Source organism: Neopsephotus bourkii, unplaced genomic scaffold (genome assembly GCF_033783945.1).
Source record: "Neopsephotus bourkii isolate Nb327-2 ecotype Australia unplaced genomic scaffold, CSIRO-AGI_Nbou_v1 NB_369, whole genome shotgun sequence".
In the NCBI taxonomy this organism is placed as follows: Eukaryota; Metazoa; Chordata; class Aves; order Psittaciformes; family Psittacidae; genus Neopsephotus; species Neopsephotus bourkii.
In genome coordinates, this window is record NW_026900875.1 from 724152 (window position 1) to 740445 (window position 16294).

Sequence of the window (16294 nt, forward strand, 5' to 3'; positions counted from 1 at the left end):
ATTACAATTTCATCATCAGTCTTCCATGGGCAGTCAGGAATTGACAGCTGCCTAACAGTGGGGAGCAGGGAAGGCAGAACTGAGTGTGAGGTTGGGTGCAAGGTACATCCGCCCTGCCGGGCTCCCATTGACGGGACAGCACTGCGGGCGAATGAAAGCAAAGAAGGAGGCACTGAGGGAAGACGCTGGCATAGCTGGGCCCAGGATGAAAGCTGACGGTCGTTCCCACCCAGCTGTTTACGCAGAGCGGCACCGGCCATTCTCACCCCGTCACCGCCCCAGACACAGTGCTCGGGGGTACCCAAGCGCCCCAGCCAGCGCTTAGCAGCGAGGAGCCCGAGGAGCAGGACCGGAAGCGGGACTGCAGGCTCCAGAGGCACCCCCGGGGCCGCCCCGCGCCCGCCGCCTCCCCTGCCAGGCGCGAGCACTCTCGCCCGGAGCGCCCCCGACCCCCTCAGAGACGCAGCCAGGACTACTGCCGCCCTCCTGCGGGGTCCGACGAAGGAGCTGACGCCCGCGCCCGCCGGACGAGCCGCCGGACGAGCCACCGAACGGCCGGACCCGGCCCCCTTCACGGCGCGGGCGCTGCCGGGGTCTGACAAGAACTGAGCACCACCGGGCCCGACTGAGAAGTCGCTCTCCTCCCTCTGCCCCTCACTCCGGTACCGACCCGCGGACGGTGCACCGCCCCCGGCCCCAGCACTCACCGGCCGAACCGCTCCCTACCCAGCTCCGTGCCGTTTAAATGTCCCAGGGCCCCCAAAGGCCACTTCCGGGTCGGAGGCGGCCTACGGGCCGCGACAGGGCCCAGAAGGCCTCGCGCGCGAAGCGCTCACTCCCTATTCCACCCTGTTGGGGCGCTCCCGGTGCTGGGGCAGGAGCGCCGGGCGGCCTGCAGTGACCTGGGGCCGGCCGACAGCCTGGGGGGGGGGGCGGACATGCAGTGCCAGGTGCAGCCGGGGCATGAGGGCCCACATCGGAAAAGGCCGTGTGAGGGAGGCACTTTGGGAGGGTGGCTCAGCCCGCCCTCTGCGGGGGAGGGGGCTCCCCACTGTCAGCACCCCAGTGCCCCAGGCTGGGGAATCTCCTGCAGGAGGATGAGCAGGGGCGTCTAACGGGGTACTGCCGGGAGGTGGGGGACAGGAGGTGCTGTCACCACAGCAGGGACCCAACCCAGGCAGACACCTTGCTGTCTGAGGTTTGCAGACCACCTCTTCCAGGCAGGGCCAGCTGAGCCCTCTGTGATGGTTCGGTTGAGCTCAGTGGCAGCATGCTGCTCCATTCAAAGTTTCTAGCCAGACAGGTGAAAAAAGCATAGTTTGGCTGATTTAATACTGTAAATTGCTGAGACCGGTATTGTCTCAATGGAAACTCAGAGTTTTGCAGGCACCCGTACCTCCAAAAGCAATGCAGGGAAGCCCCCTTCAAGATGTGTGTGGTCTCACTCTCACTGCAGAGGAGAGCAGGCTCCTGGGCTCCTGCTCCCTGAGGTCTTTGTGCTTCCCTACCACTGGAGGTTGGGCACCAAGCAACTTGCAGATCGTCAGCCCACCCATGCCACAGCACGTAAATAGTGACCAACTCATGGTGCTGAGTGGCAGTGGCCTGATCTCCAACTGGATAGGTCAGTCTTTGCATCAGAGGGTGACATTAAAGCATGAGACCAGGGTCAGGAGCTGGGACTTTCACTGCCTGCTCTTCTGTGACTGCAGACGTCCCACAGGGCTTTATAGCAAAGTCAGATCCAGGGTCTGGCTAACTGGGAGTTAGTTTTAGTCACCCTGGTCTTACCTTCAAATTAAGGCTGGGTTTGCCAAAGAACTTCAGCCCAAATTAAAACTGAAGAGGAATAAACTAGCCTCATGGCACCCTCTGTCATCCCTGTTTGAGCTGTCTGTCTGGAATAGCCCCTCAGGGATTGGAGGGTGGGTCCAAAGGGATCTGAGCTGGTCTCCCCAGGGTGGGACTTTGGTGGGAAAAGGCTGTGTTCAGTCTCAGTTCTGCCAGAACACGAATCTGAGCAGGCCATCCGGCTGCCCTTAGGATGAGGAAGACACCTGCCCCATGGTGCTTGTTCCTCATCCTGCAGGCTGGTACCCAAAATGCCTGGCATCAGTCACCTCTAAAGACCATGAGACCATGTTTGCTCAGTGTGTAGCAACACCTATGGCTGCCAGCACCTCTCAGGCTCAAATCAGCCCCACAGACATGCTCCCAGCCAGTGCTGCTGGGCCTCCAGGAAGTCTCCTCACCTCCATGGCAGGCATAGGCTGTTCCAACTCTGGCCCTCAGGCCAGTTCAGGGAGCTGCCATGAGAAAGCACAGGGCTTTGCTGTGGGACCAAGGGTGTCAAGCACAGACCTTCCTGCACAAGGACAGTCCCACCTGTCTGAGTGTCGGGATGCCACCAGCAAAAGCAGTGTTTCATTGACACGAACCACACCGAACAGACAGGCTCTGCCTATGATCTGCTGGCACTGCTTCCCCCACCCTGGCAGCTCTGGCCAGCTCAGGGAGGAGAGAGAGGACTTAGCTCTGCCATGGCATGGCTGGGAGCCATCACAGAATCATAGAATCATAGAATAGTTAGGGTTGGAAAGGACCTTAAGATCATCAAGTTCCAGTCCCCCTGCCATGGGCAGGGACACCTTGCTCTAAACCATATCACCCAAGGCCTCGTCCAGCCTGGCCTTGAACACCGCCAGGGATGGAGCATTCACAACTTCCTTGGGCAACCCATTCCAGTGCCTCATCATCCTTACAGTAAAGAACTTCTTCTTTATATCCAATCTAAACTTCCCCTGTTTAAGTTTCAGCCCGTTACCCCTTGTCCTACCACTACAGTCCCTAATGAAGAGTCCATCCCCAGCATCCCTATAGGCCCCCTTCAGATACTGGAAGGCTGCTCTGAGGTCTCCACGCAGCCTTCTCTTCTCCAGGCTGAGCAGCTCCAACTTTCTCAGCCTGTCTTCATATGGGAGGTGCTCCAGTCCCCTGATCATCCTTGTGGCCCTCCTCTGGACTTGTTCCAACAGATCCATGTTAAGGACACCAGAAGTGCACACAATACTCCAAGTGAGGTCTCATGAGAGCAGAATAAAGGGGCAGGATCACCTCCTTCGACCTGCTGGTCACGCTCCTTTTGATGCAGCCCAGGATACAGTTGGCTTTTGGGCTGCAAGTGCACACTGCAGCTGGCTCATATTAGATTTCTCATCGCCCCGCACCCCCAAGTCCTTCTCCTCAGGGCTGCTCTGAATCTCTTCTTAAGCTGCCCCATGCCAGCCACACAGCTGCTGCACACCCTGGGTGGGAAGGAAGGAAGCAGCCCTTCCCTGTGCAAGCAGAGCCACCAGTCACTCAGCAGCTATCCCCCAAAGACAGAGGATAGATGCAGTTCCCACTGGCGCTTGCCGCAGGGAGCATGGCCATGTGGAACCACTCTTTCAGTGGAAGGGTGTGTGCTCCCCCTCGCCCTCCTGCTCTCCCAGCTGCTGTTAAAATGAAGTGGCTGGCATCTGCTCTGCTCAGGCGCAGTGGTGACACGTCCCCAGCTGCGCAGGGCTGGCCTGTGCCATCCTTCCCCTTCTCTTGCTGTGTGGAGCAGCGAGGAGCTCACACACCTGGAAGAGCCAGAGATGGGGCAGGGGGGACTCCAGAGTCCCCAGCCCCACTGCCCCCCCCTCCCTGTGCCAGCCAGGTGGGAGCAGCAGCTCCCATGTGTGCCACTGAGTCATGCCATGTCCCTGCTCTTCTTCATCCCTTTAGTGATGAAGCTGAGCCTGGACCTTGGCCAGGCTCCCTGTTCCTTCCACAGGAGACTATAGATGTGGGGAGGAGGAAATGGGGAGGATTCAGTGTTAGCACCACTGCTGGCACTGGGACCTGTGGTTTCACAGTGATATCATACATGGCAAGAGGGATATGGCTCCACAGCTGGACACCTCCATCATCCTCAACTCCTGCCTCCAGCTAGGCCCCAACTTCACAAGCGACCGTGAGCACCAGCAGACTGGCAAAGCATTCCTCAGTCCTCTCCTGGTGGCTTATGGGAATCTGGAAACATGGTCTGGTCCATGGGGCAAAGCCTGCATCTGTCCCCCCTTTTTCTCTGCCCCATCACTGGCTAAGACAAATGAGACGCAACAAAGACATGTCAACATCATGTTGCCCCACAGGCATGCAGCAGATCCCTGTGGCTAGGACTAGCTGTTTGCCCATCCTTCACACCCTTTTAAAGAGGCCATGTGCAAATGTGGCAGCAAGCTGGTGCCTCTTGCAGGATCCCACTAAATGCAATCCCTCCTAGGGAAGGACTGGACTGCTTCAGTCTTGCCTTTGGTTCCATCTTCCATCCACGCCATCCTCATGGCTGCCAAGCAGAAAGGAACAGTTGCCTTGCTGCTGCTTCCATGCCTCTCCATGGCAACTCATGGGCTTCCTGAAAGGGAGCAAGTCCATGGGCAGATTTTTCCCCTGCGCTCTCATTTCCTGGGGTCCTGTAGCAGCAAGCCCAGCCCGGTGTCCTGGCTTGCTTTCCCACAGTGCAGGATTATCTCACCATCTTCCCCCGGGCACTAACTGGTAGCTGCTCCCCACTGCTGGAGGCTGGAACGTGTTGTGGCACCTCAGCTGAGGTGAGAGCACTGCATGGCTCCTTGGCTGGGAGTGCCCCACTTACGAAGGCTTTGGCGCCTCTGCTTGTGGTTTCAGTGAGGAGTAAGGGCCCGCCCAGCTCTCGTTTACATCAGTGTTAATCAGGAATGACTGGCCAAAGGCCTGGAGCCACCCCGAGATGACTCAATGAGGGGATCCCTGGACGGGAGCGGAGCAGTCCTTCCAACGCCTCTGTCTGCTTCCCGCAGCCCACCCGGCGTGAACCAGTGCTGCTCATGGAAATGTCACCCCTACCAACCCGTATAGCACCTCTTACTGATACAAGTTATTTCAGGTCGCAGGCCATGGCAGGGGGATGGAGGGCAGTGGGGTGCTCTGCCTCCCAGCTGTTGTCCGAAGGATAGATCCACATGACATAAGGACATGCTTGAAGACAGAGAGGGGCCACAGGTTTGCTCTGGAGCCTCTGGGCACCCTTGGAAATGTCTCAGTTGCAGCAACAGCATCCAGAGTTAGGCCAGAGTCTCACTTGCTTTAACATCACCCAGGCACTGGGAGCTGTCTGGGCACTTGACCTGAGGACATAATCCATGCTCGGGGGTGGGGGGAAGGAGACAGGTTTATTACCATAAATAAGTTAAAAACCATCTTTCTCCACACTAGATACCCATCTGCTAACTGTGTCCCAACACATGTGGTCTTGCCCCACTCGTCCTTCAGCTTCTCCAGTCTTCTCCTGTGCCCTCCCTACCTCTGGTTGGGAAACACACCACCCAAGATCAGGACTGGTGGGTTCCCATATCCCTAAGGCAGAGCATCACCTGGAGGAGCACCTGCAGCTTGCCCCACGCAGGGGCAAAGGTCTGGTTTGGCTGTGTTTGTTCACCAAAGGAAAGGGAGAACCAGATCCTAGCAAAGAGGGCCAGGCAGCTAAGAAAGAGGTGAAGGAGGCAGCAGAGGAAAGAGGTAGGGTGCCAGGGTATGATGTTGAAGCAGCAAGGTTAGTACCTTGCTCCTGATTTAGCTGGGGTCTCACAGTTTCTCTCCTGGATACCTTTAAGTCTCTCACATAGTTCTAGTAATTTTACCTGGTTATAATGGCTAAATCTCTTCTAAACCCCAGCCTGCATTTTCCCTGCACCCTCCTGCCCAGCCAGTGGCAGGACTGAGCCTCTCAAAAGGGTTCAAAGTGAATGACACCAAAGCTCCATGCGTGCCATAGGGAGGGAGCTGCCCTGCACCTACTGAGCCTGTGGGCAGCTGGGACAGGGCGCTGGGGAGTTGCACTGAGAGACAGAGTGCACAGGGCAAGGGATGTGCAGTGAGCTCAAGCCCCATCTGATGCTCCCAGGGAAGTGGAAAACATGCCTTCGAGGCAGTCAGGGAATAACAAACCGTGCTGCTCTGCAGCCCCAGGGTTATGGACTCAGCCCAGAACCCCTTGGTCCTGCCACTGTCCCCACTCCACGCATGCAGGGTGGGATGTGAACAGCCCCCACCAGGCCCGTTTTGGAGCTGCAACCTCAGTGGGGACAGCGCACCAAGAGCAAGTGAGGGCAAGGCTCCAAGTGGAGACTGCAGGGCTGAGGGGCTGGTGGGCACGTCCCCGCAGCTCAGTGAAGGCAAGCAGGGGCCACCGCCGGCCCCACTTCGACTGGCAGGCGGAGTGGTGAATGAGAGCCTAACTTATCAGTATTACCTCATGTGAAAGCTCTGTGCCTTTGTATCTCAAGCAAACACCGGCCATTATACCCCAGCGGGCCGGCATTGTTATTCTGTCTGGTTGCAAAAGGTTAGGGCTGTGGAGCCCTGCACGTCCACACCGGCTGCCCATGGGGTGGCAGCGAGGCCACCAGGATGCTCCACAGCCAGCGGTGCTCCCGGGCCATAAGAGCAGTGGCCCCAGCTGATTCCAGCTGCAGCCAAGGCCTGGCCAGCGTGTTATTTGCTCTGCAAAGCTGCCTCACTACCCATGGCACTGAAATCTGCCCCTTCCCTCTCCAGCTCCCTGCCCTACCAGGGCCACCCGGTGCTGTTCAGCCTGACACCTGTAGAAATCTTTCCATGACAGACAGCCAGATTCCCTCCCGAAAAGACAAAAACGGGGTCAGAAAGCCCAAGTTTGGCTTCAGCGGGATCACAGCCCTGGCAGGAAGTCAAGGGTTTGCCCACCAGCATTCCTGAGACCAGCAGGGATTCAGCTCCTGGCATCCCAGTGCTCCCCTGGGACTTTTCACATACAGGATGCTCCAGAGGAAGTCCCAGGAAGCTCAACAGTTTTGCCCTGAAGGACCAATGACAAAAGGAGCTTCCCACTGCCTGGTGCTGGGTTCCTGGGAAGCCAGCTCAGAGTAGCCTGAGGGCATTTGGTGCCGCAGGGGGGCTGCAAGGAAGCTGCTGACAGCATCTCTGGGGGTGGCAGGGTTTCACCCAGCCAAAACAGGCAGAAGAGGCTCCTGTCAAGCTGGGATGTGCTCTGCTACCAAGCTGTGGGGCCAGTGAGGGCAAGCTCAGCTGGCCTGGGTGCACAGGTAGCACTTTAGGGCACAGACGCCCCCTCGGGTCTGTGGCAGGGTGACATGGTGACATCCAGCTCCAACACTGTGATGGGGTCTGCCATGGACACAGGCTAGGGGTCCACCCCGCTGGCCTGCCAGATCCCTGCCTAGAGTCTGCACAAGGCACAGCTACTTATGGGGACAAACGTGGTGATGATAAGTCACCCTTTGGCCTTTCCAGGCCATCACTTCTTTGGGCAGTACATCTTCCCAAAGGGATGCTCAGTGCCAAAACTGACAAGGCTGATGCTGAGACCTCCAGACTGCAGATGAAATGCTGGCAGACCCCCATTTCTGGGGGGAAGGTATCTGAGAAAGGGAGGACAAAAGCAATTGTAGTGTTTAGCTTGGAAAATCCCAGCAACCTGCCTCTACATTAGCTGTGGAGCCAAGGCTGCTGGCAGCTGGAGGCAATGCAATTCATATCCTCAGAGGACTGACACAGAGGGAGGCTCATGGCATGGACTCATCTGTGTGTTAGAATTGCTTCATTTTCTCAATGTTCAACAAAAGTCTTGAGACTTGGTGCTCCCACTCCCACCAGCCCAGCCCTGGACCATGACCATCCCCGCACAGCCCTGGGGAAAACACCCAGGAACTCCAGAGGAGAATGGAGCATTCTGGGGAGCACAGGGAAAATGGCAAACCCCAAAAGGCAAACCCCAAAGCAAGCTCCTGAGGGAAAGCACACTGTGCCTCCCAGGATACCAGCAAAGACACGGGAGTCTCTGCCTGGAGCTTTCCCTTGTCTTCTTGTCCTCTCCACTCTGTGAGGTTTGGGAAGGGACGGAGATGGCTTCTCCATCTCCATGCCCTTGCTGCATCTGTCCCATCAGGTTGGCTCTGCAGGGCCTCTCCCCCTCACAGTCCTGGCTTGGGAAGAGTGGATGTTGGCCATGCATGTGTGCTGGGCCAGAGCCCTCTTCCAGACCCAAAGGAGACATGGGAAAATGTAAAATCATGTAGTGTTTCCTATAGTGCCTCATTCAGCAGCAGCATCCAAAATAAACACCAGGCATGTTCAAACAGCATTTCAGACACAGAGACCCGGAGATGAAGCAGGTGCTGGTGCTGCCACAGCTCCTCAGGAGCATTCCACCCCGATGTACAAAGCCACCTCATCCCCATGATGGCCTAGTGGCTGTCCAGGCCCAGAGATTATTGGAGGCCAAGTCTGAGCCCTCAGACAGTGCTCCTGTCTCAGGGGCTGTATGAGAGCTTGCTTCAGAGCATCCCGAGGAGGCATAGTGCCTGCTGTGTCCTGCCACAGCTGTGGGACCAGATGGTCCCCTGCCACTACATGCACTGGTGGCTGCTTATATCCTTGTAGCCAAAATCGAATTCCCCCCCAAATTGCTTCTCGCTGAGCCTGCTATCTAGACCCCTAGAGAGGTACTCTAAACCTGCAAAAAAACCCCTCATAAACTAACTGCTGTGGTACATCAAACCTCCAGTGGCGTTCTCCTGGTGAACATCAGCACACATCTTATTCCTGGGGACTAGTAGTTGTTGACTGTGCTGGAGGGGAAGTAGCTCCTCCATCTTCGTACCTACTCCACTCTGCCCCAGGCAGGTAGAGAGCAACTGGGCACAACATGAACAGAACAAGCAGAGAGCAGCAATGTGTTGGGGCTTGTTCCAAAGCCACCGATGGACTTCGGGATGGTGCTTAACCAACAGCTCCTTAGTTTGGCCACTGGTTGCAGGAAAATCTTGGCCACTCCATCATCTCCGTCATATGCATGTAGCCTTCTGGTGTTTCTTTTTGCAAAGGGACAACCAGCCCTTGCATGGCACCAGCTGGAAAGCCTCACACCAGAGTTATCTAGCACTCTGTCAGGAAATGCTCCCGGCCCATGGCAGCAGCAGAGACATAAATCTGGGCAATGATTTCCCCAAATCAATACAGAAACTCCCTAATGAAGAGCGAGTGGAAGAAAAAGGGGATTGATAGCTGGCTGTTCATTGCTGCGGTGGCACAGCTTACTTCAGGCTAGAGTCCACGTTTCTGTCCTGTAAACCTTCTTGGGGTCACCCTCTGGAAGGTGCCCAGAACATGGCTATTGGCTTCAGCCAAGGAGCCGGGGCCCAGCACTGCCTGGCAATGAGGATCCAGCCTCACCCGCAGGCATCGCTCACCCCTTCCTTGTGATGGGGCCAAAACAACGGGTGCTGTGTCACACATACCCCCATGACCCATCTCCTCCCACCCTCCTGATGATGCTGGCACCAGTCACACTTGGATGAATCCCTTTCAATCCTCGTGCATGGGAACCTGTGTACCCTCTCACACATGCACCCACCCCGCTCCCTACACCAGCAGTCCCCCCGAGCCCTCCTTCTTCAGGAGTCATCCCCACTTTGCTAAGGCTCAGCGGTATCTCCCCATTTTTAACCCTAGAGCAGTGATAGTCTCTGGATTTGGGCAGTTTTCAGCTCATGTACCTTCCCACCTGACTCCAGGAGTGGATATTTCTGGAGGGCAGGATACATCCTTGGCTTTGGGTGATGCCTAGCAGAACCCAAAGGGGTGGGAGGCTCAAATCTGGGCTGGATGAAGCCACCACTGGACAGACACCTCGGAACAACCTTCAGTCAGCTGTCACACAGGAGAGTGTGATGGGGACATTGTGTTATATGAACAAGTCAAACATGGATTTTCACACCTTTCTTAGGTGACTCCAAGCTACCCCTCACCAGACACACCACAGCACGTCTCCCTGTATCCCCTAGTCCAACACTGGTGTTCCTCAGGGGCAGACTAGCCCTGGAGCCCTTCTCTGGGTGCAACGAGGAGGGATGTCACCCCCTCCAGCCCATTCCATGGGTCTCCATCCCTCCTTCTCCCGCTATGCAAGATCCCTTTGCACTCCAGGGGCCGGGGGAGGCCACCAGCGAGCACATCTCTCTCCACCCCACTCTTTCAGTTTCCACTCATGCTCTGAGCCTTCCAGGTCTTATCCTGGGCGAGCATCCTGAAGGGCCGTGGGCTAACACACGCACATCCCTTTAAGGGTTGAAAGCTTTCAGGCCCCCATCCCAAGAAGCAAAATGGTTTCATGCTCTTAACCCCTTCCTGCCCACCTCTTCTTTCCTCTCGGAGCTTTTGCCACCCCTGGTGGATCCGATCTTTTCTGAGTTAAGGGAAAGGCTTTGTGTGCACCGGCTCCTACTCCAGCGACTTTCAGCAGCAAAGGCAGGGTAATTTGAATAACAAGACTAATTGGATTTATAAAGCACAGCCCCTCCCCCCGAGCCGGGGCTCTGCACAGTGTGACAAAGAAAACACGCTAATGAAAACCACACTGGTGAAAGCTGAGGGCACTGACGAGCCTCCTGCGGGCAGGAGCTGGCTGAGACCTGACCGCACTGTGGCGTTTGTGGCCGTGCTGGAATGTTCCGGGGTAAGGGGCCGTTGGAGAAGCTCCGATGCAACTCCCGACCCCACTTCCTCAGTGTGCAGGGGGCTGGTGGCAAGCAAGGCAGCTCTTCCTCCCCACACCGTGGCATTAGCCCCCAGCCATCCCCCGATTTCCTTTTCCATATGGGTCCCCCCAGGAGAAGCCACAGCATCAGGGCAGGTGTTAGCACAGCCAGGGCACTGATGGCAGGACTCTTGTGTTGGCTGCCACTCTGCTGGTGACCTCAGGCACCCCAACAACCCCAGCTTCCTGATGCTCCCCTTTCCCCTGCACAAGCCCTGCTGAAGGGGTAGTGCTGCAGAGCCCTCCTCCTTGCACCCCAGAGAGGCTGGATGTCGTGCTATGTGTTGGGTGGGATGAGAGCTGAACCCCAAGAGCAGGGGCCTCTCTCTGCTCCTCGCCTGCACCCACAGCTCCCTGGCACCCAGGGCTGGCTCTGATCCTGACTCCATCGCCTCTCTCTGCCTGCACGCAGACAAATGCCCAAGCACAACTTTACACTCCAGAAAGTCCAAGTTGTATCCACCTGGCAGGCACGATGGAAAAACCACCGAGACCTTCTCCTTCCAGCTCCTGTTCACATGGAGCTGAAACTCCAATCTCCTTTGAAGTGTCCCGTGCCCAGTAGCCCAGGCTGTGGAGGAGGAAACATCTCCCTGTTCCAGAGTGGGAACAATAGGGACCCCCCAAAAGCCACTGCTTCTCAGCAGGGGCAGCTCCAAGGGTTAGGTCTGGGGAGCAGAAGAGCCCAGAAAGACCAAGAAAAGGAGCAAGAGGAAGGAAGGAAGAGCCTGAAGCTGACCCCAGGGAGAGGGGAAAGACCAGAGAGTGTTTCCTTGGTCCCAGGGAAGGGATTTGGGGTGCAATTCCAGCCTGGTGCAATCCAGCATTGCATGCTTCTGCAGAGGAGGGTGTCTTTCCTCTGGCCTGATCCCAGTACGAGCATCCCCCCCCCAGCCAAGATACCAGGGATGGTGCCCAGCTCCAACAGCAAAAAGCAAGGGGAGCCCCAGAGCTGGCTTGTGCCAGGCACACCAGCAGCAGCAATGCAAATTGTGCTCTTCCAACCGCTGAAGGGGAAGGGTGAGTGCAGGGGGGTAGTCCCCCATCCCCGTCCCCCACCCCCTTTGTCCCCAGAGCTCCTGCAAGCCCCTGGGGTTAATCCCAGGATTGCATCCTTCTCCCACACCCTCCAGCTCCGGGAGCAGGCTGGAGGAGGCCAGCCTGCACAGCCCTGTGTTGGGTCAGCCCTTGGGGTCCTGTCCCCGGGAGGGACCCTGTGCCCTGCAGAGGACATCTCCAGGGTGTATTATAAGCTCCATCCCTGGAACCAGGGAGACCACCAGCCTCCCCAAGGAGAGTAGAGGGAGCAGGTCATCCCCACCACCCCATGGACCCACCATGGTGCTCTCAAGCAGTGGCACTGCCCCCTGCATACCCCTGTGTCCCGAGGTGCCCTCAGCATCCCTGCTAGGGAGGGCAGTGTGTCCCCTCCTGCCGAGCAGGGACCTGTGAGGGAAGCTGGGGACAGGCAGGTTCTGATCTAACCCTGGATGTGGGGAAAAAAGTGCTTTTTGCGCCCATTACTCTCATATGGGCTTAATCTCCCCGCCCCCCCCCGGCCCCCCGGGACCCTCCCCCCAACCTGTGACAGCTGCCCCAGGCTGGCCCGTGTTCTTCTGCAGGGGGTCACCAGGGAAGTGGGGGGGAGCGGAAGGGCTGGGGACAGCCAGGCAAGGGGTGAACAGACAGCTTGCAGGGGGGTGCAGGGGTGCGTGTGGGGGTGACACCAAATGTCCCCCACTTCCCCTTTCTGCTCTCCAACTCCCTGAGCCAGTTGCCTTCAGCTGATGTGTCATTTATTCCTGCCAGGGGAGAGGGGACACCCACCCCCCACCCCCCCTTTAAATTCCTGCTATTGTGGAGTGGGAGGCCGGGTTGGACCTGGTTGTTTAGATGACATCACCAAGCAGGTTGGGTTATAAAATGAATGAAGCAGAAAGCCCAAGTTCACTAGCTCGGCACTTCGCAGGCGGCAGCAGGGACCTCGGGGCTCCGCTCTGAACTTTGACTTCCGTCGGTGCCGGCCTCTCCCGGGGGCTCCCCTTGGCTCCCAGCGGCCCTCCCCCCTCCCCCGGTCCCCTCTCGCTCGGCCTCGCAGGATGCAGATCTCACCCTTGCTGGCTGGTGGACTTTTACTCGCGCTGCTCTCCGTCAGGCTGGAGGCGAAGCCGGCGTCTCAGCTCCCACAGAAGGTACGGCCGGAGGAGCACCCCGGCGCTCCCTCTTCTCCCCGTCCCGCTGAAGGTGCTAACGGCACAGGGGGGACATGTGGGGTGACTTTGGGGCTTCTGTCAGTGCAAAGCGGGGTCCTCCTTCACCATTTGAGCTTTCTGACTGGTAGGGAAGTTCCAGCTTCTCCAGCCTGTCCCGAGTGCGCGTGTCCTGGAGACGTCAGCTCCAAACCAGGGGCTGGAGGGTGATGCTGTGTGTGCCCCAAATCTTGCAGGGTCAGGGCCGGGGAGGGTTGCAGTCCTGTCCCCAGTGTCACTCACCCTGGGACCCCCTTGGTGCCAGGCACTGGGGAAGGGGATCAGACCCACAGGGGAACAGGATGGGCAGCAGGTGCACGGTGGGCAAGAGTGCAAGGCCAGAGCCCTCCCCGAATGGGACAGGCAGGTTCAGCCCGCAGGGAAGGGGTGCCCCAAATGGGGGTGTCCCGGGGAGCTGGGGTCCTGGGATGCTGAGGAGGGGGGATGCACCGGAGGCTGCCAACACTGGGTGGGCTGGGCACAAAGCCTGTGACACAAAGGGAGGGGTGCCTCAGGACAGTGGTAGGACAGGACTGGCTGTGTCCCCTTAAGGAATTGGGTACAAGCTGCAGAGAGAGAGAGGTGGTACAGGGGAGTCAGTGAGGAGCCCCAGTGCTTGATGAGCAGCAGCCCCACGCGGGAAGAGAGAAGAGGGAGGGCTTGGGAACTGGGAGGGGGCAGTAAGAAAGGGGGTGTTCCCCCGTGGTTGTGGGTCAGAACTGGAGGAGTGGGGGGCTGGAGGAGTGGGGGGTACCCAGAGAGTATTAAGTATGGGAGGGGGGAGCAAGGAAGGAAAGCACTGGTCTTCACATCAATGCAGGGGATACTCTCCACGGCAGGGGTGCAGGAAGGGCTATGCAGAGTAGTGTCACCCCCTGGAGCTGGGCTGGGGGCAGGAACACACCCCCCAATAACCTGAAGGGACCTGAAAGCTGGCAGGGGTTGCAGTGACCACACTGGGTCACATATACCCCCCACTGCAAGGTCCTTGCTTCCCCTGCTAGCTTCCAGGCCCCTTCAGGTTCCTGGGGAGCTGGGGGGGGTGCAGTGACAGCAACACAGCTGCGGGGTGCAGCACCCCCAGTCCTTTTGGGGGGATGTGGTGACCTCAGCCAGGGGTGTATGCAGTGACCAAGGGGGGTCGGGAAGACACCGGTATAGTGTGGGATCGGGGGATGCTCTGACCCCAGGGCAGGGAGCATGGACCTGGGGAGTGGGGAGAACGCCCTGGGCAGGGTCGCTGGGTCCCCAACTATGATGCGCGGGGGGGGGGGGGCACGACACTGTCCCGAGCGGGGCGGCGGGGCTCGCTCAGAGGCGGGGGCTCGCTGACCCTCTACCCCCCGCCCCCCCCCAGGCCTCCCGCGGCTCGGCGGCGGCGGCAGCGGGTCCGCCCGAGGCAGCGGCGGCGGAGCGGGACAAGGAGCGGGACAAGGAGCGCAGCGGCGGCGGCGGCTCGGGCCCACGGGAGGCGCGGGAGGCGCGGGGCGAAGCTCGGCCGCGGGCGGGCTGGGCGCGGCTGCTGCAGGACCCGCCGGGCCGCCGGCACAAGGGCCTGCACAAGAAGGGCCTGGGCAAGGGCTGCTTCGGCCTCAAGCTGGACCGCATCGGCGCCATGAGCGGCCTCGGCTGCTGAGGGACCCCTGGCGGTGAGTGCGCGGCGGGTTCGCTCCGGCACCTCGGGCGGATGAGCTGGGCTCCCTTCTCCGTACGCGGGATGCCGGCGGGCGGGACTGCAGGGGGCTAAGAGCGGTGAGCCACCTGCACACCCCGGCGTGGCTGGTGGGTAAAGAGGAGGAGCCCAGAGTTGGCCTTAGTTGCACTTCCCCTCTCTCAACAACCCTCCCGCTGCCCGGCTGCCTCTGTGGGAGGAGCAGAGACCCCAGCCTTGACTCACCTGTGCCGCAGCAGCTCAGGGTAGATGCCCACATGTGTGAGACAGGCTCCGGAAAGGATGCAGTGTGTTCCCCTATGCTTGACACACACACACAGGTGACCTATGGACATGTTAGGAGGACTGGGTACCTCCTAAAGTGCCCGTAATGGGAGAATTAGTGAGGCACCTGTCTCAGCCATACTGCAGTCCTTTAAACTGAAGGAAAAGTAACACACAAGTTCCCCAAGTGCCTCCTAGTTGTGGTGAAAACCAAAGATAGCGCTTTCTTAAGTCAGGCCTTGAAGCTGAGCAAATTACAGGAAGCTGGAAGAAGTTCTTCTCATAGCACTCCATAGCTGCTGTGCTCAGAGAGCTGATGGGCAAGAGAAGCATGTCCCCATAGTGATGATTCTGGGGGAAACATGGCAGCTCCTCCCTTGCCAACTCCAGGGGTGCTAGAGGGGAGTGAGGCACCTATCTGGCTGGTCACATGCAGATGGACTCACACCTGGGGAAGCACTTGCCCACTGCAGCCCCGGCCACTCACTCTTCTTCCCATCACACTGCTCTGCCCTGCTCACAGGGACCTGCCTTGCCCCACACTAATACAATCAGGCATGGAGGGGGCCAGATTCAGGCATCCTGCTGCTCTCATGACAATGGGAAGCACCAGGCCCAACAGTGCCCACAGGACACTAGCACTGGTCCATAGTCCTGCCTGGAGGGATGGGTGCTGCTCCTCTGCTCCCTTGAGTAGTGGCTTTTCAGTACCCCCAAGGAATCACCCAGCAGCACACATACTGCGTGGCCAGCTCACAGCCACCCTTTCCTGTTAAGTTCTCATCAGCAGACAAAAAGATTTCTGCTAGACCCAGGGGGGCTAGGAAGAGCAGCATGCTCCCGTTGGCCTCTCTCCTAAATACCAATCAGAAAGCAAAGGTTGAGCTGCTTCCTTGCTTTAGCATGAGCAAAAAAACTCAGAGGGGGCTTCTGCTGACCAGTACCCTCCATCCCGTGCCAGGATTATTGTCACAGGGGCTTCAGCTTGGGTCAGGTAAGGGGTGTTGTATGGCAAGTAACTAACAGGCACTTTGTTCTCATTCTTCACAGGGCTTTGAATTCGTAAGTCCATTTTCTCCTATCGTGGCCAGGCACAAGCATCCCCCAGGCAACACCTAGAAAAGCAGAGACCCCCCCGGAATGGACAAAAGATGCGTCTGTGTTTTTCTTTTTGGTACGAGGAGTCATGGCACCAGCTGTTTTGGTTTTGTTATTTTTTTAAAAAGTGCTCTCTATCTTATATATATTATATATACAAACACTCACCAAGACAAGGGACAGCGCTTTTCCAAGAGACTGATGAAGCCAGCTGTATAACGTTGCTGTTTGTAAATTCATGTCATGCATAAATGTATTTATGTTGTAAAGCTATTTATATATTGTTTATAAAGAGATATTTATAAGAAATTATTTATGTAACTAAATGAAAAGTCAAGCATTGTAACATTT

General features: G+C 57.8%; 2 protein-coding genes across 3 annotated transcripts in view; one reads left to right on the forward strand and one right to left on the reverse strand.

Moving 5' to 3' along the window:
- Positions 1-866, reverse strand: part of DIS3L2 (DIS3 like 3'-5' exoribonuclease 2) — a 201042-nt gene extending 200176 nt beyond the window's left edge. Inside the window, exon 1 of one of the 2 annotated variants that reach the window (XM_061348746.1) lies at positions 708-866. The gene's annotated coding sequence lies outside the window, so the exon portion shown is untranslated. The remainder of the gene's footprint in view (positions 1-707) is intronic. The other variant, XM_061348749.1, reaches the window with a different exon arrangement.
- Positions 867-12461: 11595 nt separating this feature from the next.
- Positions 12462-16251, forward strand: NPPC (natriuretic peptide C). Its single transcript, XM_061348743.1, has 3 exons — positions 12462-12852; positions 14267-14558; positions 15896-16251. The coding sequence occupies exons 1-2, from the start codon at positions 12760-12762 to the stop codon at positions 14543-14545; spliced, it is 372 nt and encodes a 123-aa protein (XP_061204727.1). The 5' UTR covers positions 12462-12759; the 3' UTR covers positions 14546-14558; positions 15896-16251.
- The last annotated feature ends 43 nt before the right edge of the window (positions 16252-16294 follow it).

What these genes read in the sequence shown, in the direction of transcription:
- NPPC (XM_061348743.1), top strand. Translation starts at nt 12,760, where the DNA reads ATGCAGATCTCACCCTTGCTGGCTGGTGGACTTTTACTCGCGCTGCTC. An exon ending in CGTCTCAGCTCCCACAGAAG is followed by an intron (nt 12,853 to 14,266) that starts GTACGGCCGGAG and finishes GCCCCCCCCCAG; the next exon opens with GCCTCCCGCGGCTCGGCGGC.